We start from the raw sequence: 23,249 nt of genomic DNA, 5'->3' as shown, positions 1-23,249 counted from the left end.
TTGTGTGTTTCTTCCTATCTATTCCAAAGGGAGAGCTCGTGGGGAAGACAGTAGAAAAAACTGGAGGAAAAACTTGTAAGAGCTCCAGAAGGGTTGGGGCACACGTTACGTTTCTTTAACAGCCTCTCTGGTGAGTCAGATGACTGTGACTGTGAAGAAGCATCATTTCTTCCTCCTTCTCATGGCCTTCCCCCTTCAAAGTTGTAAGCAGGGTTTTCCTTTTTCTTTATTTTTTAGTACTTTTCAGTCTAATGAGAAGGAGAAGATGCTCTAACCATCCAAAACTGTCTCTTTAAAAGAAAACAAAAACAATATTAGTAGGAAGTAAATGTTGATAGGCTCTGCTTCAGCATACCGTGGAGTCGTATTTTATCCCAAAGGAGGAAATAGATCTAGCAAATGTTTTCCTGTTCAGACTGACTGGGAAGCAACAAGTTTTGCATGACGGTTTTCCCCCCCCCTCCTCAATGCCTCTCCCATTAGCTGGCTATTGATTTGCTTCAGGACTATTTTTTATCACAAGCAAACACTGGAGGCTGGTAGCTTTTGGGGATCCTGCAGGACCACAACTCATTCCCTGCCCATCAAATTCCACCAACAGTATATCACAGACCCTGTCAAATCGCACGGCTCTACCAACAGCATGTTTCAGCAGCAGCACCAGGGGAAAGGGGCCAGTATTTGCTTGGAGCCTGTAATCATAAGGCATGTCCTGTACTGTGCATGTGTCGATATGATCACTCCTCCACTCCACAGAAAGTTCAAAGTAATTCAGATGTTAATATAGCCATCAGGGTGTGGTACCTCTCAGGCTGAGCTTCCTCTGCACTAAGGACCCTTCTTTGGGGTGGGGGGAGAGATTGCTAGAAACAGCTGTAAGCAAAGGAGTCTGTGGGAGAGAGCTAAGAAAACTGGCAAGTCCCATAACTAAGCCAGAGACAGAACTTCCATTCCAATTGCTACCTTTCTTCAGTAGATCCCCTGAGATCCATAGATTCAGAGCCAAACCCTCTGCTTTCTACTTGGAGGAGGGACTTTCGCCACTCCTCAGGGTTGCAAAGGATTCTTCAAGGGAAACTTAGGATCTTCCTGCCTCAAGGTTCCCAGCCACGCTTCCCCACCACAGGAAGGAGTGATTTGGCCCAGTATAAGAATTATTGTTGCTATATTCTATTGCAAATAAAGTTGTTCTTTCAGGAAAAGCGCATGCTGTTTCATGCAGTTGTCTTTATTTCAGCAGTGTTATTTTTTTTTTTTTTTATTTCTCACCATAGTGCTGAAATACATCTTGGTATGCAGCAGTAATACTTACAATGATATAGTTTGAAGAATGAAAAACTATTGGCATGCTAGGAATTTTTTTAAGGTACAGAAATTGTTGTCTTCCTTTAAAAACATGAGAAGTCAGCATCCACCCATCTTGTTTGAATTGGCAGAGAGTTGTATTTTAGTGTTAAAACCAACTATTTGTACTCAGAAGTTGTAAAAGGCTGTTGTTCATAGTGCATTCGTTCTTCCTGAAGGAAGGACACCATGCAAGCTGTCAGTGACGCTGCAAAACTGGAAGGTGAATTTTTCAGGCTAACATTTGCACGTCTACTCCTTTTTCCTTGCTGGAAAGGAAGTTCTATGCTAGCACTAAAGACAGTGCTAAACATGCAGAGGTTGTTTCTCTGAACAGATCCTCAACATTACTGTGGGCCACACCCTGCTTTGGCAGTTATATAAAATAGTTTAACTTTTTTTCTCTGTTTCAGGAAGTTTCCAATAATATAATTGATAACTGAGACACTGGTTATTGGCTGAAAAAATCAAGAACTCCTCAGCTTAGAATGAAAGATGCTTAAATAAGTGTCTTGCTTTATTCCTTTTTGTGTTTTCTTTAAAGTATCAAACAAAATACTTTTGAATATTTTCCCCCATTTTTTTCCCTGAGAAAATAAGTAAAGGATGCTGTTAAGTAACTAGGAAGAGACTTGGGCCAGTCTCAAAAATATTAAAGAGTAATGTCATCTTAACTTTTAATTGGAAATGCCATCAAAACACTTCTGTGGTGTTCTAAAACAAGAGAGCCTTTCCCCCCTGCTGTTTAGAAAAAGATAAAACAGTACCATTTGTATGGGCTAATATAGATTTGACTGAGACTGCAGCAGCTGAAATCTACTTGGAGAGTTGTGCAAAAATGAGCAGGTAATAAATTCAGTACTGCTAGAAAAGTTCTGCTTGATCAGTAAGATGCTGAGCATCTGTAGCCCTTATTGCACTTAGTGGCTACTCAAATGCTCAGGTCATTACTGATCAGGCCCCTGTCAATAAGGAGCATCAGATTGTTTTAATGGAAGGCTGTTAAAATGGATAGAAGGAAATTGTATGCAAACTCGTGCAAGACCAGGTAACAAATAATTTTAAAAGCCCAGATTAGGGAGGCAGTCTAGTGTCTATAGATCAGGGGTGGCCAGCCTGCAGCATATGTGTCACAAGTAGCACAGGCAGCCTCTGTGTGGCACATGGCAGACTGGGGAGTGGACAGGCTGCATAGTGGTAGATAGGACAAAAAGCACAAAGCAAAGCAGAAAATTAGGCAGGGAGACAGGGCTAGAAGTAGACAGCAGAGCAGCCAGGGGAAGAGGGTCAGAGCGGCATTTGGAGGGTGGCAGGATAATTTGTGGCGTGGCTATCAAATGGATTCCCCCCCCGCCCCCCCCCCCCCCGGTTATATACCATGAACACTAGACCTGGGGCCCTTTAGAGACGTAGTGCTCAACGAAGGTGCTGTGAAATCCTTTTAAGGGTGCTGTGGGATACTGCACAACATTAGCTTTGTTAGTTATGCAAACATATATGTGAGGTTCACCCAGTAGAGAGTTCAAATAAGAATTTATAGTGTCAAAAACCATTCAGATCTGCTTCAGTCTTTCTGAGTTCTTTGAAGAATTGCTGTCATTTTTCTCCAGTCAAGAAAGCAAATGAAAGCTAAGAGCTGGTGTTTCCTGAGGGCTGCCTTGTGTAAAGAGGGGTACCCTGAGTCTTAAAAAAGTTGAGAACCAGTACTTTGGGGTTTGTATATACAATGTAGCTATGCCAGCTTACTTATGTTAGTGCAGCACCCTAATAAAGATATGCTTATGCTGACACAAAGGTTTTTCGACTGATGTAGCTGCCCCACCTCCCCAAACAACATGCACTAAGCTTTTAAAGGCCCCTTCTATTAGTAGGATTTTCTCCATGCTTGGGTCAAGCCAGCATAGCTACACAGACTAAGGGAGGATGATACATTTACATCGCAACCCACACTGCTACTCTGGCAAAACTTTGTATTGCAGACTAGGCCCAGGTTTTCCATCACAGTTAATAGTCGAGTCTTAATTTGGGAAGGTGTGTATGTCCCTGTGCAAATTTTAAGCAGTGAGTTGTTAAACCTGTAGATATTGATTCTGTTTTAGTGATTAGGATAATCTATGGCATAAAGAGCTACTCAGTGGGCATAGCTACATGTATGCTTTAATGTACAGCTTTATTTTACTGTGCATTAGAGCATCACAGCAAAAACTGTGTTAATACACAGTAAAATTAGGCTACTGTGCGTTAAACGTCACAAAAAGCGTGCATTTTTGCTATTGTGCATTAGGACAGCCTAACGAGCATTTAGTTAGTACCTCACGTTAGTGGTACTAAATTTAATGAGCAGTAGCAAAAGCGCATTAATGAACACATAGACGCACCCACTGAGTCATGATGGCAAAAAGTCCTCCCCACCCCCTTACCCACATGTCTTTTCTGTGACTTGTATTCATCCACCTGCAAAGCGAGTATATAACTAGGTTATAGTAATAGTTCACTAACATTTGCCTAGTGCTGTGAGATCCTAGGGGAAAACACGCTGTGTAAACGTGTAAGTTCCCATTTACTATCAAGAGGATAAGTACAGTAAGATGTGCACATTCTTTTACAAGAAAAATTCTGTTTAGTTTAACTCTAATTTGGGGCCTTTGCCTAAACAAGGAAGAAACATTTTAGGATGCTGTTCAGGGTCTGCTGACGGACGCCATTTTGAAAAGAGGTGGCAGAGCTTGTAAAATACATATTATTTTTCAATAGTGAAGTAACAGAGCTATTTTTCTTTCTAAAGTTACGATAGTGCAGCTCTCCATTTTAAAACTGTAATTATATTTTGCAATATTGCTTGCTGAAAAATACCTTCCCTTGGGCATCACTGTTTTTTAGTTGTTTCCTTTGGAGCGTCAGCTGCTTTCATATCCTCTAAAATGCCATCAAAAACTAGTTATTGAATGACTTATTCTCCAGCTGCAGTTTACTTTTATATATCACCCCAATATCACAACTATCCCTTTCTCCTTTTTTTTTTACGTTAATTGCATCTTGGAGATAAATTAAGGGCATGATGTACATATTGCTTCCTAACACTGCTTTTTTTTTTTTTTCCTTTCTGTTCTTTTTTTTTTTTTTTTCCTCATCCATGTTTTCTTCACACAGTACTAGAGGGTGCTGTTGAGGAAGAGGCTGAGGATCCAGATTCTGCTAAGCATACTACACTAAGTGAAGAGAGCAGCAAGCAAGAAGATAACCTTGTTGTGCAGCAGTCAGGGGAGGAAAATGAAGGTATGTGTTTAACTAGGATGGAGTGCCTCATTAATTTAAAGCTTCAGCAAGGCTTACAGAGAAGTTCTTCCCCACTCTCAGTCACTTATACATATGAATATAAAATATCTTAAACAGAAGCACAAATGCATAAACAGTCTCCCACCACTACAGGGCTTCAGAACTAGAGCTCGCTCTTGGCTTCTGCTAACTTGGCACCACTTTATTTATCTGTATAAAACACCTGTTTCTAATGCTCAAACTGTTTGTCTTCCAAAAACAATATTCAGCAAAGGATTGAGTAAACAGGGGCAAACGTCCCTTCATATTCACCCCCATATTGTTATTTCCCATGTGTTCCCTTTTATACACCCCATTAAATCTTATGTTCCACTGTGTATCCATTGAATGAGTTGGGTTTTGAAAATTCATAGTTTTAAAACATGCTGCTCTGGTATTTCTGAAGCAGATGATGACCAGCATTAGAGATGAGTACTGTAAGTAGTTGGGCTGCAAGCTGTTTTAAGTATATCTGTGTGTAACAGGAATGTGGTTGCTGTGTAGCATGTGATAATGAAATGGGCCTGGTCTAAAGTTTTTGCCTGCACTCCCAATCCATCCCCCTGGCTGACAGTGGCTATGCCTGTCAAAACCGTAGCCTAAAGGCAATTATAGTAACAAAAAAGCCCTTTTGTTGGTAGAAATTATTCCATTGGGGGAACTGGTTTAAGCTGACTAGGCAAAAGGACTCCCGCATATTTGTAAGTTTTGTACAATTTCAGCTTGACACAATGCTCCTTGGGACTCCTACTCACCCCGAAGACTGGGTTCGTAAGAGCAAGTATTCATCAGCAGTGCTCCAGTCTGGTCATGGGATACTATATACTGTGCTATAACAAGGGGAAAATCTGATTTAAGCCCAGTCTTGATTTTGTATTGAAAATCAAACTCAATGTGAAGGAGGCACCCTAAGAAAAATGGCAATTTGACTTATACATTCCAGAAGTCAGTAGCTGTTTCATTCATAACAGTTCAGAATCCTTTATTAACTACTTGGTACCTTCTTATCATCAAATGGACTGGGTAGTGGGGGGAGGGGGTTGGGTATTGTTCCACCATGTACTGTATGCTACTGAGCAGGCTGTTAGCTGTCCAGTGGGGAGTCTCAACAACTGTTTGGTTTTGTTTTACAGTTCCAGAGAAGGAGCCTGAAAGCTTAAACAATCTCAAGTTATTGCCTAGTTTACCAAACAGTTTGGAAGGCACGGATTTATCCTCCGTTGACGCCATGATGTCAGCAGTCATGAGCATGGGGAAGATTGCTGAAAATGGTGGGAACTCTCAGAACATCAAATCCCCATCAAAGTCTCCTGCACCAAACCGGATTGGCAGGAGGAACCAGGTATAGAGTTGTGTGCATGCAGCACAGGGGGTTAACTTGGTGGAAGGTACAGGCTTAATTTACATTTTCATGCTGGTTTTGCTTTTCAAATAGTAAATACCTTGAAATACCTTGCCTCTCCCCATGTGGCCAGTAGCTCTTTAGAGAATAATTTAAAGACATCAGAGCTGGAGAAGACCATTTGTTAGTCCCTGACCCAATAAAGCTCTTAAGCACATGCCTAAAGTTAGGGATGTGAGTGTTCCCATTGAATATCCATCTTCTTGAAGTTAAATCTGAACTTAAATTTGCTTCTCAAGGGCCTTAGTTTTTTGGGGGTTTTTGCCATTATTCGTTATTTGTCTGTTAGGATATTGTCTGGTTGGCTTCAGGGGAGTCTGTTCTGAGTTGCTGACCTTTATTCCACCTGATATTTTGATGGGCATCAGATCAGGAGAAGCTTGAGAGTAAATGGTAGGATTAGGAGGGATTCTCTACCATGTAAAAATTAAATTTTCTCTTTTTTTTTTTTTTTTTCCAAAAAAAGAGATGATTTGTTTTTAGGGAGAGTAGGGAGTAAATGGCTGTATCATGGTGTCGCTATAGTTAGGTTTGCCTGGCTCTGTTCAGGAGCCTGAATCACTGTCTGTGTTCCATGAGATGGCAGTGAAATCCTCTGCCCTTAACCTTTGTCCCAAGTCTATGGTTCTTTTTATGATGCTGCCTTTATCTTGGCTCCCATCTACCCAGAGACTGGTAAACATGGACTTGCATCAGTTCGCATCCATTATAATTTTTCTTTGAGACCAAAGTAACTCAGAAGATGCAACAAAGAAGCTTCAGACTGCTTGAGAAAGAAGAACAAGGAAACCTGATGTAGAAACTCAGAAGAGTTTTGCCCTCAGCAGAGTGCAGAAGAGCCATGCCAGTTTGCTTTAATAAAGAAAGCAGTTAACAAATTAGCTGCTAATTTTATCTTTCAGTTCAGGAAGTGTTCTTTCACCAGCATGGCTCCAGCGAGGCAGATTAATGCTATGTACTAAATTCTTCAGTGGTGCTACTTTTGCAGAAGTGATGCTAACCCTTTTTTTTTTCTTTTTGTTGATCTGGAGTGGGTCAGCCAACTGAATTCCTCCTTCAGCCACCCTCGACTTAAGTGACCTATTTTGTGGTATGGTATCCTTTGCGAGTCAGGGAGAAAGTTTGGATTTTAGTTAATGATAAACTCCAAAGTCAATACTAATCACCTCTGGCTCTGCTATAGTGTGTTTCTGATCTTTGCTTCAAGGTGAACCAGTAATTACTCTATCCTTTGTTAATTTGCTGATTCAAAGAGCAGGCAGTCTAGAAAGCAGGCTTCAGAACGATTAATTGTATCACATTAGATCACTATCCTTTATTCGAAGTGGGGGGGGGGGAAAGTAGGCTGATAATTTCACAGAAATACCCTGTGGATTAAACACCATCTAAACTGTCAGCACAGCTGCAGGGATTTTCCTCACAACGCAGCGTGTTTGTTCTCTCAGCTCTGAGCCAACTTTAACAGGGCTGCAGTATAATTGGAGCTGAAGGGTACTTCACAAGCTGGTCCTGTGCAATAAAGTTAAATCGGTGAAAGGGGTGGGTGTAAACATTGTGTTTTGTATTTTTTTTTTTTTTTTTTTTAGAGAAAGTTTGAGCGCACATCTATTTGACTAGACATATTTGTTCAGCTTTCTTAGGAATGGTCAGGTTTCACAATGGCAATTTTTCTCACTTGGCTTCTAATGTTTTATGAATGATAAATGCATGAAGCCTTGGCCTGTGTTCATGTAGTGTTGTGAGACCTACTTGCGAATAGAGAGCTGTGTGGTAGAACTGTAATCAGGGGGAGGTTTTTTGTATGCAAGAGAAGGCAAAAAGGCTAACCGCTGCAAGTCAGGCTGGAGTCCCATGCTTTAGATTTGAGGTTAGTGGTTTTGTTTGAGGCCGAAGGAGTGTGAAAAAGGCCACCCATCCAAATGGAAAAGTCCTGTTGAACCGTATTAATATGATAGCCCTACTTTACAAGAAGTTATATGAATTCAGTAAAAAAAAAAAAAAAAAAAAAAGTGCCTCCCTTTATAGGACAGTTCCCTAGAAGAAAGGTGTCTAAGGTATGTTCTCTAGGACTTTACCTCATACACTCCTGGTGTGATCCCTGAATTCTGCAGGACTTATCCAGGAGGTGGCCAGGCTGTCTGCTCGTGTGTGTTGTAAATGTTGGAACCTCTTTTTTTTTTTTTCTCATTTGGATGGGTGGTTCTGATGTTCACAGATGCATAGATGTTAGGGGCTGGAAGGGACCTTACAAGATCATTGGGTCCAGCCCCCCTGCACTTGGGCAGGAAAGATTGCTGGGGTCAGATGGCCGCAGTTGGCAAGACTACAGCCTCTGGTTCCAAGCAAGGGTTCCTTCTTTCCACCCCTGGCTGCAAGACCAGTGGGTGACTCGATGTCTCAAGGGCATACTTAAAAATATAGCACTGAACTCTTGGTTCACACTGTTCTTAGGTGACTTGACCATGGTTACTGTCACTACTCATCAGTGTGAAAGGCGAGTCAGGCTCATGCTGCCTGCCTTTTGTCATGTTCTCTCCTTCCTGTGTCAGTACCTCTTATTTAAGGCAATGATCTCATCAGATCTTGCAAGGTTAAAAGGGTTGGGTCTGGCCTGTGTTTGAATGGGATGCTTCCAGGGGAAACACAGGATGCTGTAGAAAGTTGTGTGGGCGATTCAGTAGGTGCAGCTCCTCCCTCTGACTCAGTGTAGCAGGATGTCAGCACAGTGTTGAGGGCAGGGTGCCTTTTGCACTGTCATTCAGATGAGATGTAAAACGGCCCTGATGACTCATGCCCATTAAAGATGCCACAGGTCCTTTTTGAAAGACTGGTAGTGTTGACCTTCCCATTCTGCCCAAACTCCAGTTTGGATAATGGCATTTTGCTCACCTAAATTCTTCCTGGCAATTTCAGCCTGTCACAATAATTATCTTCACTTCCTGTCCTAAACTGCTGTTACAGAGTTTCTGCACACTGTGAAACAGCTGTTGTATTTTGTGATGGGGGAAGTGCTCCATATTTTAGAATTCTAAAGCTGCTAAATCTTCCCTTGGGGATCTTTTCAGGATGATAACTGGGTAAATACAAGTTTGCTGTTTTCATACTTTTGAGCTTGTGTGGCTTAGGATTTCAGTTCCCAGCAGTAGCTGTGGTGATAGCTTTTTGGTGGATCTCCTTCTTATATACTTCCCCCCCCCCACCCATGTTCTCCCTCTTCCAGGAAACAAAAGAAGAGAAGTCTTCCTATACCTGTCCCCTGTGTGAAAAGATTTGCACTACACAGCATCAGCTAACTATGCACATTCGTCAGGTATGCAGACCATTCATTTTAATATTATGTTTATATTAAAGAATGCCCTGACTTGGAAATATATGCATTTTTCAGTAATTAACAGATTTCCCTGCATAAACATGGATGACTTTTATTGTAATCGCGGTTCACTTCCTTTATATGTTTTATGCCCTCATATATACTTGTAAAGGCTTTAGGATGAAAAAATATTTTAGGATTTCCATTCCCCCTCTGTTCCCAGCCACTGATGATATGTCAGATAATGAAAGGTGTCCTTTTCTGTTACTTCTGTGAAACTTAAAAGTAACCTGTGGGTTCTGAAACCCCCTTCCATCACCCAGACACATCCTGCTTACAGTTTGTTTCAGCATAGTTTCCTTCAGGGTCCATGCAATTTGGGACTATGAACACCAGAGCCATCAGGCCAGTTTGGCAGTGAAGTGCTTTTGCCCTCTGCAGAGTGCAGCAGCTTTGGGAGGCAGGACAGTCATGCAAAATAGTACCCATCCTGTAAAGATGGGGTATGTCCTCCCCTTGCTCCTCTTTCTTTCTTTTTTAAACGAAAAAAAATACAAAGAGACCTTGGATCTTTTTTTGCATTGTAAGGAGAAAACAGACACTGAGGGCATAGTTTACTTTCTCATGATCATTGAATAATATTCATTTTGTTTTTTTCATTTTATACCTAAATACAGTTTAATTCTCAGCATTGTATCATTGATTTTTAGATGCTTTCTCTCTCTTTCTTTTTTTTCTTTTTTAGCATATATAGTGTCAAAACCCCAATTGTTCATCCAAAGGAAGAATATTACTCCAAGTTCTTTTTTGTAGTCATTTTAGACTTCAGTTGATATCTCTGAAGCTTATGGTTGTTTCTTTGTCATAGAGTTCAAACTGCATCTTCCCTGCATCCTAGACCAACCCACTTGCAAACCACCCATTCTTTGTTACTTACTTTTTACTGTTGGATCCCCTTACACTCTCCTGTATCATACTCTACTGTAGAAATACTGGATGTATTGAACATCACAATAGGCATCCATTTGCTGAATCTCCCTAGTACACTGTTGTAGTAGCTAAGGGATTAATTGAGGACAAGTGCATATAAGGCAGAAGTGGGCAATTATTTCAGCTGGAGGGCTGCCAAATGAGTTTTGGTGAGCTGTCGAGGGTCAAAATGGTAGCCCTGCCCCTTGGCAGGTGCCCCGCCCCCTGTTTGCCATATTGGGATCTGAAGTCCTGTCCCTAACCCCTGACCCTTGCCACTAGAAGTCCCATCCCTTGCTTCTGGAAATGCTCTTTTTGGGGGAGGGTTGCCATCTTGGAACCAGAAAAAAAACAAATCGTATACTAAAAGTCAAATATCTACTAAAACTTATTTTAATTTTATTTAAAAAAATGTTTTTGTCGTGATTTATGTGTGTTTGCATAGTAAATATAGAGATAATTGCATAACAGCTCAGAAATAAAGTCTTACTCTTGTATATTGTTTGTGGGATAGTGTGTGTACGGGGGGATTGTGGGGAGGGGTGAGGGGTAGATAAGGGTGTGTGAGGTTTGTGGGGTGTGAGAGAAGGAAGGGGTGTGGGGACCCTCACACATGCTCCCCACACCATGGCGTATAGCCCCTGCTACCAGCAGCAGCAGGTGGCAGGCCCTCAGGGTGCTCATGGCCTGCTTAGGCACAGCTGCCCAATGGCAGGTGTCTCCAGCCAGTTTCGAGAGCTGCACATGGCAGCAAGGAGCAGAGCAGGGCCAAGCCAGCCCGCCTCTGTCATGCAGGGCTCACCTGCAGCTCCTGGAAATTGCGTGCCACCAGTAGGAAGCGATGTGCTATGCTGCCTTTCCTGTTCCCTGCTGCCATGTGTGGATCCTGAGACTGTGCCAGAAGTGGTAGGGAGCCCTGCTTCCCCCTGGTGACATGCAAGTCCTGGGAGCCGCACTTGAGCCCTGTGCAATAGAGGCAGGCTGGCCTGACTCTGCTCCTTGCCACCACATGCAGCTCCTGGAACTGGCTGGAGCTGCATGCCACCAAGAGGCTGCGTCTTCCTGGGCCGGGAGCACCCTAAGGACCTGATGTCTATAGCCGCTGCTGCCGGCGGCAGGGGCTGTGCACCATGCAGGGAGGATGTACGGGGGGCTCCGCCAGCTCCCACCCTCCCTCACACTTCACAAACCCAGGATCTGCCACTCCACAGGGCATGGGCTCTATGCTCCTGCCAGCCCCATGCTCTATGCTTCTGCCTAGCTGCAGCTTCCCTACCTGCTGCCCAGAGTGAGTGCTGCAGTAGAAACATGAGGAGCCACTGGTGGCCAAAGAAGCTGAGCAGTCCCTTGGTAGCTACAGCAGTGGCCCCATTTGCAAGCTGTGCATGCTGGCTGGGGAGTGAAGTGTGTGGGCTGGGCAGGGTACAGTTAATTGCTGGGCAGCCGTGGGCCGGGTGAAATCGCCTTGCAGACTGGATCCAGCCCATGGGCCATATTTTGCCTGTCCCTGATATAAAGCATACTTTTACATAAGGTATTGAGCTAAGCAGCAATTTGAAAAGAAAGAAAACAAACAGCATCTTACTTTTCACCTGTTACAGTTCTCTGTAGTAGTTCCTGGTTACTTCATTCATTAACGATCCGTTACTTCCTTTAGCATAACACTGACACTGGAGGAGCAGACCATTCCTGCAGCATCTGTGGAAAGTCTCTGAGCTCAGCAAGCTCCCTTGATCGCCACATGCTTGTCCACTCAGGTGAAAGACCTTATAAATGTTCAGTATGTGGACAGTCCTTTACCACCAATGGAAACATGCACAGGTGAGTATGTTCATGACAGGACCATGAATGGGGAAGGATCAGGGAATTGTAGGCCTGTTGGGTTTCCTTGGATGGAGTGAGTTAGAAAATAAGTTAGTAAAATGGAGTGAGTTAGAAACCTATTCTTGGTCAGGGATGTATGAATTGATGTGTATTGGATTATTTTTAAAAGAGTGGGGAAAGAAAACGTGTAATATTAGGCTCTGACACAGTTCCAGTGCCATGATTCCAAATTTTCAGAAGATGTAAGAATTGGGGATGGCTTAGCTATCATTACATGTAGTCAGGTCACAATACCTGGAAGCACCACTTGGTATTTGTGCCAGCTCAGGTAAGTTGCTCTAAAATGGGTAGTATATGCAACCAGACTGTAAAGGAAGAACAATTGGGCAGATGAGGATTGTTACTTTTAGACTTTGTGATTTCTGGGTACACTGGGTACTTGGGTGTTGTCGTAAGAGATGGTGTCAAAATAATTAGCCTTATTTTTTTTGCAAGCACTAGTCAGATTACTAGTTTGCAAAAAAAAAGTTCTACTTCTAAAACAAAAAAGTTCCCAAAGTTAATTTACATCGTTTGGTATATAGTGGTACATACTCTGGTCAACTGAAGTGGCAAAATATTTAATCTTTCCCACAATTTTTTCTCACACAATTACCTCATTCATTTGTTTGTACTGCTAGAGCACCTAAAATCTGCTAAGCACTTTCCAAATTCATAAGAAGATTAAAGAGCTTACAGTCTACAACTAAATGAAACTGGACAAGTGGGGGTAAGGGAATATTGTATATAAGTAAAATGACAAGAGTTGTCTCAGTCTTGTTCTTTTTGGTGAGGGATGAATTGGAATATTTTTCATTGGACTGAGTGTAACCAATCTCACTTCTTTTTGGAGGCAGTGCTTCAGTGTGGGTTTAGCGGGGTGATCTCAGGTAAGAGTGGAGAAGAGATGGACACTTAGCTGGCATTTCATTGTTTGGTCTTCTTTTGCTGTTTGGTCCTCTGCATGGTGAACATCCAGTTTAGAAACATTTGCATGATTTACATTATCTTCTGAGTGAAGGTGAATGGTCTGAAGAGCAAAACGGGTAAAACAATAACACATGAAAAGACTTGAAGATGTCCAGAGGAGACACCAATCCCAGGTGAATGAAACTGGTAGCCATGGCATCCAGGTAGTCAGAGATACTGTCATCCAGCTCTCTCAAAGATTGCACATCCAGCATTATACTGTCTACATTGGGGGGAGAGCTCCCTTGTGTTTAGTCCTCTTTACTTTGCTCATATCTCTTTCCCAGCCCTGAAGTCAGCCCCTGAGGAATTGCCAGCTTTAGTTTCTGCATGTGTCTCAGCTCCTTTCTCCACTGAGCAGGAAGAGGAAAGGCATGGGGATAACTGAAAGAAAAGGCTTTGTCTCTTGGGGTTTGTCCACGTATGACATTTCAACTACAGACTTGCCAGAATGCAGGCCACTGACTAAAGAAAGTGTCCAAAGAAAATGTGCATGTTAAAACCTAACAGCAACACTTGAAATTTTTATGAGGTTTTTCTTTAAAGGCTTATTGGGATGGAATTTGGCAGTTATGACGTGCGCTGAGATGGATACAAGGAATAGATTCCAATTTAAGACATACCCGTTTGAGAAATGGATATTGCCTGTATATCATCTGTATGGATTTTAGACACCAAACTTAAAAACTAATAAACTTTTTAAAGGATATGTTTTCACTGCGTGATTTAAAACAGCAGCAGCAGAATGTAATTTTGCAGAAGTTTCAGACTCATCTCTGATCACTTAGGGCATTTATACTCGTGCTTCAGGGGGTGGGGGATGCTTTAATTAGGGTTGCTTTGAGTGCCGCTCTATTAAAGTGCCCGCCGTGTCTTGTGTATCACTGTCCCCATGCTGAAAAATGGCATCAGGGTCACTTTAACTAAAGCTTGTTAAAGTGCCCGTGCTGCCATTTTTCAGCATGGGGACAGTGATATACAAGACACTGGAGTCTGCTGGAGCACGGTAATTACCACACTCCAGTAGACTTGATTAATTAAGCCTGCTCTGGCGCGCTGTAATTATAGCTCTTAAAGAGTGAAAATTTGAGACCACCATAGTTGAGGGGAATTTGCTGTTGATTTTGGTGCCAAGCTTGCACCCTAAATATTCTGAAGATCGCTGGTTTTATGACAGTAAATTTTAGAAAGGCAAGCATGTAGGTGATAAATATAAAGTGAAATTCAATCTGTTTTATAATGCACTTTAACAAGTTTTTTGCACAATGGATACATCTCAGGCACATTTTGTTGAAAGCTAATCTGAAGTCAGTTTTTCCACATTTATCTCCAACACTCCAGTAGCACTGTGTCTTGCAGGCCACAAAGTAGTAACCAAAGGGCATTCTTCACATTAATGTTCACAACTTACTTCTGTATCAGGTTTGCAAAGTGAAGATCCATGGGCTTGCTTAGCTCCCTCTGTGCGAAGCACCTACAGGCACTCTTCGAGTGATACCACGCCTGCTGTTCAGCATCAGTTGTACCTGCAGCCTGTCTATGGGGGGTAAGACAAGTCCCTTTTTTCCTGGTATTGCACAATTTTTATGATTTTCTTTTTAATATTTATTTGCCAAAACACAAATATTTAAAAGATGGCAAAAATGTGCAAAGTGGAAAAGAATGAGACTTATCGTACCTCTTTTGGCTGACTCCATGGGTAGGTGTGATGTCATAAGCAGAGATTATGTTGGAGCCTCACAGAGGTGAAGGAACAAGTGGACTGATGCTTTGTAGATCTGCTGTAGAAGAATGAAGGTGATTTGTGAACTGTTCCTGAGTTTCTTGCCACATACTGTTTTATTTAAAAGCTTTTAAAGAAAATAAATATGTACAAACAACGTGAATGCTGTGTATATATAAAACATGCAAAACATCAAAACAGTTTTCTGTCGGAAAATACTGTATGGTCCTGTAGGCAGTTGTAGCAGTTTGTACAAGGATGAAATTTCTAGTCGGAGAGAGTTTCCCTGTAAGAGCCTGGTAGTTGGGAGACTGACTTCAGGGTCTGGGAGATAGAGCTTCTTCAGGTCCCTTTTCTAAATCAGGCAGAGCAGGAACTTGAGTATATTCACTTATTTTGGCTTTCTGTTTATAAATGTATATTTCATTTACCCTGGTTGTCTGCTTTTGGCTTTCATCCTAATGCCAGAACAGGTAACTATTTGACATTGCAAAAAATGTTGTGGAGTGGAAAACCCATTTTTCTCTCCAAACTCTGCTTTGATGCCTTTTTGCTTCCTTAATCTGCAGCCTTGAATACATCTACATTTTTTGCCGTGCGAAAACCCCCCCAACATTTCTTTTACAAGTGAGTCTTAGCTTAGGACAGCTTAACGCTTTGTCCCTCTTTGTCATCTTTCCCAAACCAATGCCAACGAGTAAGTCTGAATGGGTGGACCCAGTATGCAGGGTGTGAGGAAGAAAACCAGTCCTACTTGACACCATTCAGGAACAAAAGCTGAAACATGGCCTTGTATTCTGAACTGGATGACTGGATCAGCATTCGAAAGAGGGTCTCTATCACGGCTACTCGGCTATTCAAAATTATGTCCTGCTACTTCGAAACCCACTACTGGAATAGGTACAGTGTGACCCAGAGCACTGTAAGGGCTCATGATGGATCTTGCATCTGGAAGAATTGTTGTTTGAATCAGTGGAGATCAGTCTTTTTGGTTGATGTGCCACAAGTCAGGCCTGCACCTTCCCTGAGTACCACTCTGATCTGCTTCCTCTACCTGGTCTGCTACTCTGCTTTCGTCCCTGTACTCCCTGCCCAAACTCCTCCTCTGCTTTCTGCTTGCTGCCTGTGGTCCTTGCCTGATCCCCTGCTCTGCCCTCTGCCCTATCTGCTGCTGTGTTGCCTGCCCCTTCCCTGATCTGTCATGTGACATACAGAAGTTGCCGGTGCCACCTGTGCAAGTTGGCCACCCCAGTTTTAAATGAACAGCTGTGTAGGCCACTTAGCCTTGGAAGCAGAGTTCATTTATTTTTCATTTGCATTTCATTTCCATGATATTGACCGAACATCTTCAACAGGAGAACTACTGTTGTACTGATTTGTTATAATGGCAAATATAGGTTGGGGGTTCAAGTAGGGACCAGTGGAAGAGAGGAAAGTTAGCAGTATAAAAAGCTGCTTGTTGTAACATCAATTTGTTCCTGGGGAATGTTGGGAAGAGTAGATCCATTACTACTACTGTGCAGTAAAATACACGTGTCCTGTGGTCTTTGGAGAGGTGTTTTTTTTTAATTTATATGAAAAAGTATTTAAAAAAAAATTCTTAAAATAGTACTATGTTGAGACCAAAAACTTTAACTTGCAAGTTCCTTCAACTGGACCCGAGTCCAGAAGAGAGATCAGGCTATAGGAGAATGTTACTTGGAACCCGCAGAGCTACACGTATGCCAAAAAAGTTGACTCTTAGTCACAGTGCATGGCAGGGTGTGTAAAAGGTGGGTCTTTTGTAAAATTGAAAGCCATAGTTGAACCAGAATTATTTTGATGGAAGAATCTTAAATCAGTGCTACAGGAGAATTTTAATCTACAACCTTACTTTTCCCCTAGCTGTATGCTGTTGATGTGTCCAGTAATTAGCAGATAATGTATTGCAAAGTCCTCTGAGCATTGGTTCTAATAGGTTGAAAGTGCTGCCTCAGGAAATACAGCCAAGTTTCATAGTTGGTAGGGTCGGAAGGGACCTGAGCAGATCATCAAGTCCGACCCCCTGCCATGGCAGGAAAGAGTACTGGGGTCAAATGATCCCAGCAAGGTGATTGTCAAGCCTTGTCTTAAAGACCCCCCAGGGTAGGAGCCTGCACCACTTTGCCCTGACAGTGAAGTAGCGCCTCCTGATGTCTAGTCTGAATTTACCTTCTGCCAGCTTGTGACGGTTATTTCTAGTCACTCCTGGTAGTGCTCTGGGGAACAGGGACTCCCCCAATGCCTGCTGGTCCCCTCTGACTAGTTTGTAACAGGCCACTAGATCCCCCCCTCAGCCTTCTCTTGTGGAGTTGTTCTACTACTATATGTTTGGTTGCATCTTTTGCAGGGAAGCTGGGGATGGCCAGGACTGCTTGCCTGTCTTGCTTTCATGATCAAGTTGAGACAGAGTAAAATTTGCTAAGGTCTTCATGTAAAAGCTGAAATTATCCCCAGGCATTTCCAAAAAGTTCCTTTCTGGATGTTGCATGAGCCATGAATCCTGTTCCAGTTCTGTGCCTGAGGATGGTCTCTGTTCTTTTTTCTGCTTTTCTAGCAATCTTAAACGTTAATGTCTTATAAATCCCAGAAAAGAAGTGTCAGATAGGCTGGGAGTTTGCTACAGTTTTCATTTTCTCTTCATTGCTTCTCCCTGGTGGGCTATTAAAGATTCCATAGGAGGTTCCATGAGAAACAGTGGGATGGCCTCTGCATTTCAACCACAAATACGGCCTCTCAAAAAAATAGGCTCCAGTGTCAAAAGCTAATTGTAAGTGCTCAGCTAGTGCTTCCAGTGCTTTTCTGTAAGTGTGAATTCCAGGATGCTGAGAGTGTATGAAATGTACTGTGTGCAACCAAAAGCCCATTCTTTTATTGCTTTCTTTCTCCCCACACCTAAATAATACCCGAATGGGTTTACCCACATGAGTGCTACATAAGCATATTTTAGTGTCTCAGGGACAGGTCTCAAAAGTCATTCAGCAGTACAACTGCCTGCAAATCTTGAAATTCTTATCATGGATCCAAATTCAGAAGCTGTGCTGTGAAGCAAACTGTTGCAAAGACTCTGATCAAAGAAGATATTCCCATGGACCCAGAGGGACAGACTTCCATCTTCAGCTCCCTCTGTGCAAGAATGAAGCTTATTTCCTACCTATGGGGACTTTTTACCATCTTGTACCATTTCTACTTTTCTCAGAGCCTGATGAAGGGACTTGGATCTCAAAAGCTTGCAGAAAAGGACCATTTTCTTGCGATTTCCCAGTTGGTCTAATAACATCATTTTGGAACCAAGAGTTCTAGTTTTTTGTATATCTTTAAGTTAAGGCACTTTCACCCTCAATCTTACATTCTTTTCCAGTGCCTTACTGTTTTCTTGACCTTTTTGGAAAGCATAGAGTGGACTATACTCTTCCTGCAGCTGTTTTTATTATCAGGAAATGGTATGGTTCTGCTTTTCAGTTTTAAGATTTTTTTTTTTTCCAGAAAGCAGTTTTCCCTCTTGTGTGTTTCAAGAACAGGTTACAAGGGTGGGCGGACGAGAATAGGATGGGCTTCAACACAGGCAAGTGCAAGGTGATGCACCTCGGGAGGAACAACCGGTGCCATACCTACAGGTTGGGGAACTCCCCTCTTGTCAGCACGGAGGTGGAAAAGGATCTGGGGGTCATCACTGACTCAAGATGAACATGGGCCAGCAGTGTGGGGAGGCAGTCAGGAAGGCCAGCCGCACCTTGGCATGCATCCACAGATGCATCTCGAGCAGGTCCAAGGAGGTGATCCTCCCCCTCTATGTGGCACTGGTCAGGCCTCAGCTGGAGTACTGCGTCCAGTTCTGGGCGCCACGCTTCAAGAGGGATGTGGACAAAATGGAGAGGGTCCAGAGGAGGGCCACTCGTATGATCAGGGGACAGCAGGGCAGGCCCTATGAGGACAGGCTGCGGGACCTGAACCTGTTCAGCCTCCAAAAGAGAAGGCTGAGGGGGGATCTAGTGGCCTGTTATAAACTAGTCAGGGGGGATCAGCAGGCATTGGGGAAGTCTCACTGTTCCCCTGAGCACCGCCAGGAGTGACCAGGAATACCGGTCACAAGCTGGCAGAGGGTAGGTTTAGGTTAGATATCAGGAGGCGCTACTTCACAGTCAGGGTGGCTAGGGTCTGGAACCAGCTTCCAAGAGAAGTGGTGCTGGCTCCTACCCTGGGGGTGTTTAAGAGGAGGTTAGATGAACACCTTGCTGGGGTCGTTTGACCCCAGTACTCTTTCCTGCCATGGCAGGGGGTCGGACTAGATGATCTGCTCAGGTCCCTTCTGACCCTAGAAACTATGAAACTTGAAAGCATCCTAGATTTAAAACATGGATGTTCAGGTGATTCTTCAGTCAGTGGGGAACATACGATTTTTGTGAGAGCTCTTGAATGTTGGTTGGGAAATGAGTGAGATCGTTTGCACTCTCTGTGTTGTAAGTGGTTTCCTTGGTCTTGAAATGAAGGTGCATGTGCCAAGTGGTGACATGCATCAGTACACATACTCTGGATATTTGCGCACAGCTATCTCCTCTGCCTGCATTCCATAAGGCCTTGCCAAACCATCTTTTCCATGCAACCCACCCAGAAGTTCTGTATTAATTATGGTGTTTGATCTGTTCTGATGTGGGTGTTATGTTGTTGTGGGGTTCAAAGATTGAATTCCTGCAAGCTAATTGTACATGCAGTCCTGTGCTAGTTTTATAGCCAGCTTCTTCACATGTGGGTTTTGTACATAGTCAGATCTGCTGACAAACTTTTTCTTCCCCTTAAAATAGGGAAATATGGCCTTATTGTGACATGCCATTGGCCATTTTCTGGTTGCTATTTTTAGAAGTGCCTTGGGAAAATGTTGTTGGTAACCCCCAGCACAGGTACCAGAGTGTGGCACTTGAAGGCATTTTGCTTGGCATGTACGCCTCAGGTCGGATGGCCGGCAAGGGGCCAGGGCTGCAGTGCCTCAACAAGGATCAGGCACCTCGTGGTTCCCCCACCATCTGCCCCAGGCACGCCAACATCTTACAAGTCGAGGTCACAGGTGTTTTTGGCACTCTGCCCAAAAACATTGCTGACCCTTGCTTTAAGGTAAATTAAACCAAAAAAGAGGATTTTCCACACTGTCTCCAAGTGTAATTTTACACAAAAAAATTATGACAAGAGTTAGCAGAGTACAAAATTCTGCCTTTGTACAATATGATCAACTTATACTTTGTTTATGAATAGTAAGGAATGATCTGATACGTTCATTTGAAATAAGATTGCATTAAATTGCTTTGCATTTAGGTTTTCATTCTCTCTTGCATTTATATATGCCTCTTTTCAGCTCCTGAGAATGTTTTGGTTTAAATTAAATTACAGTTGAGCAATGTTCCCTAACTTGAAATAATATATGTAGGGGAGTCAGCTGAGCATGTTGTATGTGACAGGATTTCCAACATATTCATATGCTGAATTTAATGGAATTAATCTGTTTAAAGTACTGTGACATAAGAGAGACTTCAGGTGCCTATATTCTGTTTCTTGATCAGGGAGAAGACACCACACTTAGAACCACACGTTTCTTCAAATACAGTAACAGTTCATTTTAATCATCATTGTAGCAGAAAACTGACCTCTAACCATTTTTAATTATTTCTGTTTTTGAAAAGCTATTTTCTTGTACTATTCATTACCAAAAATGAAAAAGTTATTGAAAATTTGGGCTAGATGAAAATTAAAACTATTGGCCAATACACTCTGAGTGACTGTTCACTTACTGGGACTTCAAGTTGAAGACAAGAAAAACTGGCAGTAAAAAGGTACAACAATAAGTAGAGTAGGGCTGCAATAGTTTATTTTACTGTAAATCTTACTATAAACTGACCAGTGATCAATGAGAACTGAATTAATACCTTTTTTAAAAGGTCCCAGACAACTTTTTTTTTCTTTTTACAAATGCTCAGTAACAGAGTAAATTAATCACTTTTTATAAAGATGTACAAGATAAGATAAACTGTCTGTGTATGAAGAGAGGTTTTTTTATGACATAACTTAAAAACAGCTGTCATAAGTTAAAAGAGATGTTAAAGGAGCTGTTACATCCAAGTATGCAACAGTTCAATGGACCAAAAGAGCTTTATGGAGATGGCATTATTACAGGCTTGTACTCCACTCGCTGCTTTCAAACACTATCCTCCTCCATCTCAATTATCATTAAAGACCAGCAGAGGAAGTTGACACACAAAGATAAATGTTGAGATCTGATTAAGATCATGAGAAGCAAGGAAGTTCAGTGTTAAGATTTATACTCTGACCATAATTAGCTCCATTGTTCTTGAGAGTTGAAGCATACACAATGAGGAATGCTTGCATTTCCAGACCCCTTCAGTATCTAAACATAAGACTGAGTCCAGGCTACTCTTAAGCCCTAGGCATGTGTGTTTGTTGTCTCAGATCATCTAAACAGTAGACAGATCTGACACTGATCATTTTAAGATAGGCTTCTCTTTTTGCACAGTGCTGATGACAGGGTTGGATTTCTGGTTTGGAGGTGTATGTAGGGTGGGAAGGTGGTCTCAAGTGTAGAAGGGTGAGACCACCCTCAGCAGCAACAGTGACATAAATCCTCCATATAATAGCATATAGTCAGCATAGCTTAGTGCGCCTTTGTTATCTTTGTCATGGTTCAAATGAGCATGGGCCACTTGATAGATTAGATAGTAATCACAGAACACATAGCTCCTTCAGACCTTTTCCTTATTTTGGAAGTATGTGCCCAGGAACATCACCCACTTCAAAGGTTTAGTTTACTGTTATCACAGGAATGCTGTTCTCTCCCATCTCCATCTTGGACATGAACCTTAAAAAAGAATCCCAATTGAGCAAGCGCTAGTGATTTAAGAACACCTTGGAGACCTAGAAGTTTTTTCTTTTGCTTTAATTGCAGCATTACAGTGATTTGACACAGATGCAGCGTTTTAAGAATAACTGAGAATGTCATATTGCAGACATTTAAGGAGATTGTGTGTGTATACGTGTTGTTTCCTTACCTGTAATTGAATTGGATAATTTGACAGCTGATAAGGTACTTACTTCATTAGGAGTGTTCTCTGCCTGTTGGAATAACATCCTCACGTGTCCTTCTGCATGTATATGCATATACAAGAAAGCCCCTCATTGCTGTAGTAACTAGTTCATAATCACAGTGTCTTAATGTGTTTTCAGTTTATTTTAACCACTGGCTGAAAAGAGAATGAAGAAAACTCTTTGACCATCTCCAGCTGGGCTTGTGCTAGCTATGGTTCCACTGTAACATATGTTGTTTAGCTTTAACTTTCCCCCTACTATCTAACCTGTTCAACCTGTTTTGGCTTAGCATGCTAGAACCAGCAAACTGCAGCATGTACCCTCTCACTGTCAACTTCTCCTTTAAACCTCCCCTCCAAATCCCCCCCAGAAAATCCCCCCCAAAAAACAAAACCAGACCATTCGTTACCAAACAGACTGTTGCTTAAGGAAGAAAAAGGAGACAAAAACTCAACATTTGGGTTCACTGTGAGCCTGTCACTCAATTTTTTTTTATTATGCCAGCATGTGACACTGAATACGCTATTGGTTTTCTGCTTGGAGAAAATGTCTGTTTATGTAGACTGGTGGAGTTATTATATAATAGGTAGGCTGTGCTGAGTTTACAGATACTGCTTTGCCTCTTGGTGTTCTCTCCAATTCAGGCTGTCAAAGTAAGCTATAGAAGGGCCTCCTCCAAAGTCTGCTAAGGTCAATGGAAAAATTCAGACGCCCTCAAACAGTAATGCTCCTGAGCAAACTGGCCAGCACCTCATGGGGGAAGCTATCATAAGAAGAGGAAGACAGAACTGTTCCTCCTTTTACAGCTCATAAGTATTTTGCAGTAGAGACATCCACATGTATTTTGGCATGTGAAACCTCTGGAGTGACTGACTTGAAACTGGGGAAGAGGAGGATGTGAAAGACCGTATCTGTGGATTTCATTTAAGTTCATGTCTCTATACAAGCTCCTAATCTTTGGTCTGTGTTCCACAGAGCAGTTTCTTGTGGCTTGAGAAAAGCAGGGTGACTCTTCTCAGCTTTCTTTTTCCAGCTCTTTTACTGATTTTTACAAAAAGACTTCTGAAGCATGTTAACAATTTTCCTAACTCTGTTTTCCAGCATAAACAATTGCTTGAGTTCTCCAGGGGTGCTGTGAGGTCCCAAATGGTTGAGGAAGGTGGGTCACAGGAGTGGAAGGGAACATGGACTATAAGAAATCTCTGTTAGGCATACTGTATGAATCTGTCATGTGAAGGAAAAGGTTT

General features: G+C 42.3%; 1 protein-coding gene across 7 annotated transcripts in view; it reads left to right on the top strand.

Moving 5' to 3' along the window:
* The window catches only part of RREB1 (ras responsive element binding protein 1), a 144,880-nt gene that overhangs the window by 58,352 nt on the left and 63,279 nt on the right, over nucleotides 1-23,249 (top strand). For all 7 annotated transcript variants that reach the window (XM_090039330.1, XM_090039329.1, XM_090039326.1 and 4 more), the window contains 4 exons: nucleotides 4,495-4,620; nucleotides 5,793-6,001; nucleotides 9,282-9,371; nucleotides 11,998-12,161. In XM_090039330.1, the coding sequence (XP_089895456.1) occupies nucleotides 5,888-6,001; nucleotides 9,282-9,371; nucleotides 11,998-12,161 (368 nt within the window). In that variant the 5' untranslated portion in view covers nucleotides 4,495-4,620; nucleotides 5,793-5,887. The remainder of the gene's footprint in view (nucleotides 1-4,494; nucleotides 4,621-5,792; nucleotides 6,002-9,281; nucleotides 9,372-11,997; nucleotides 12,162-23,249) is intronic.

The sequence above is a fragment of the Crocodylus siamensis genome, chromosome 3 (genome assembly GCF_052110815.1).
Source record: "Crocodylus siamensis isolate JL-2025a chromosome 3, ASM5211081v1, whole genome shotgun sequence".
Lineage (NCBI taxonomy): Eukaryota > Metazoa > Chordata > Crocodylia > Crocodylidae > Crocodylus > Crocodylus siamensis.
The sequence above is the reverse complement of the archived record's forward strand: the minus strand, read 5'-3'. Positions and strand labels throughout refer to the sequence as shown.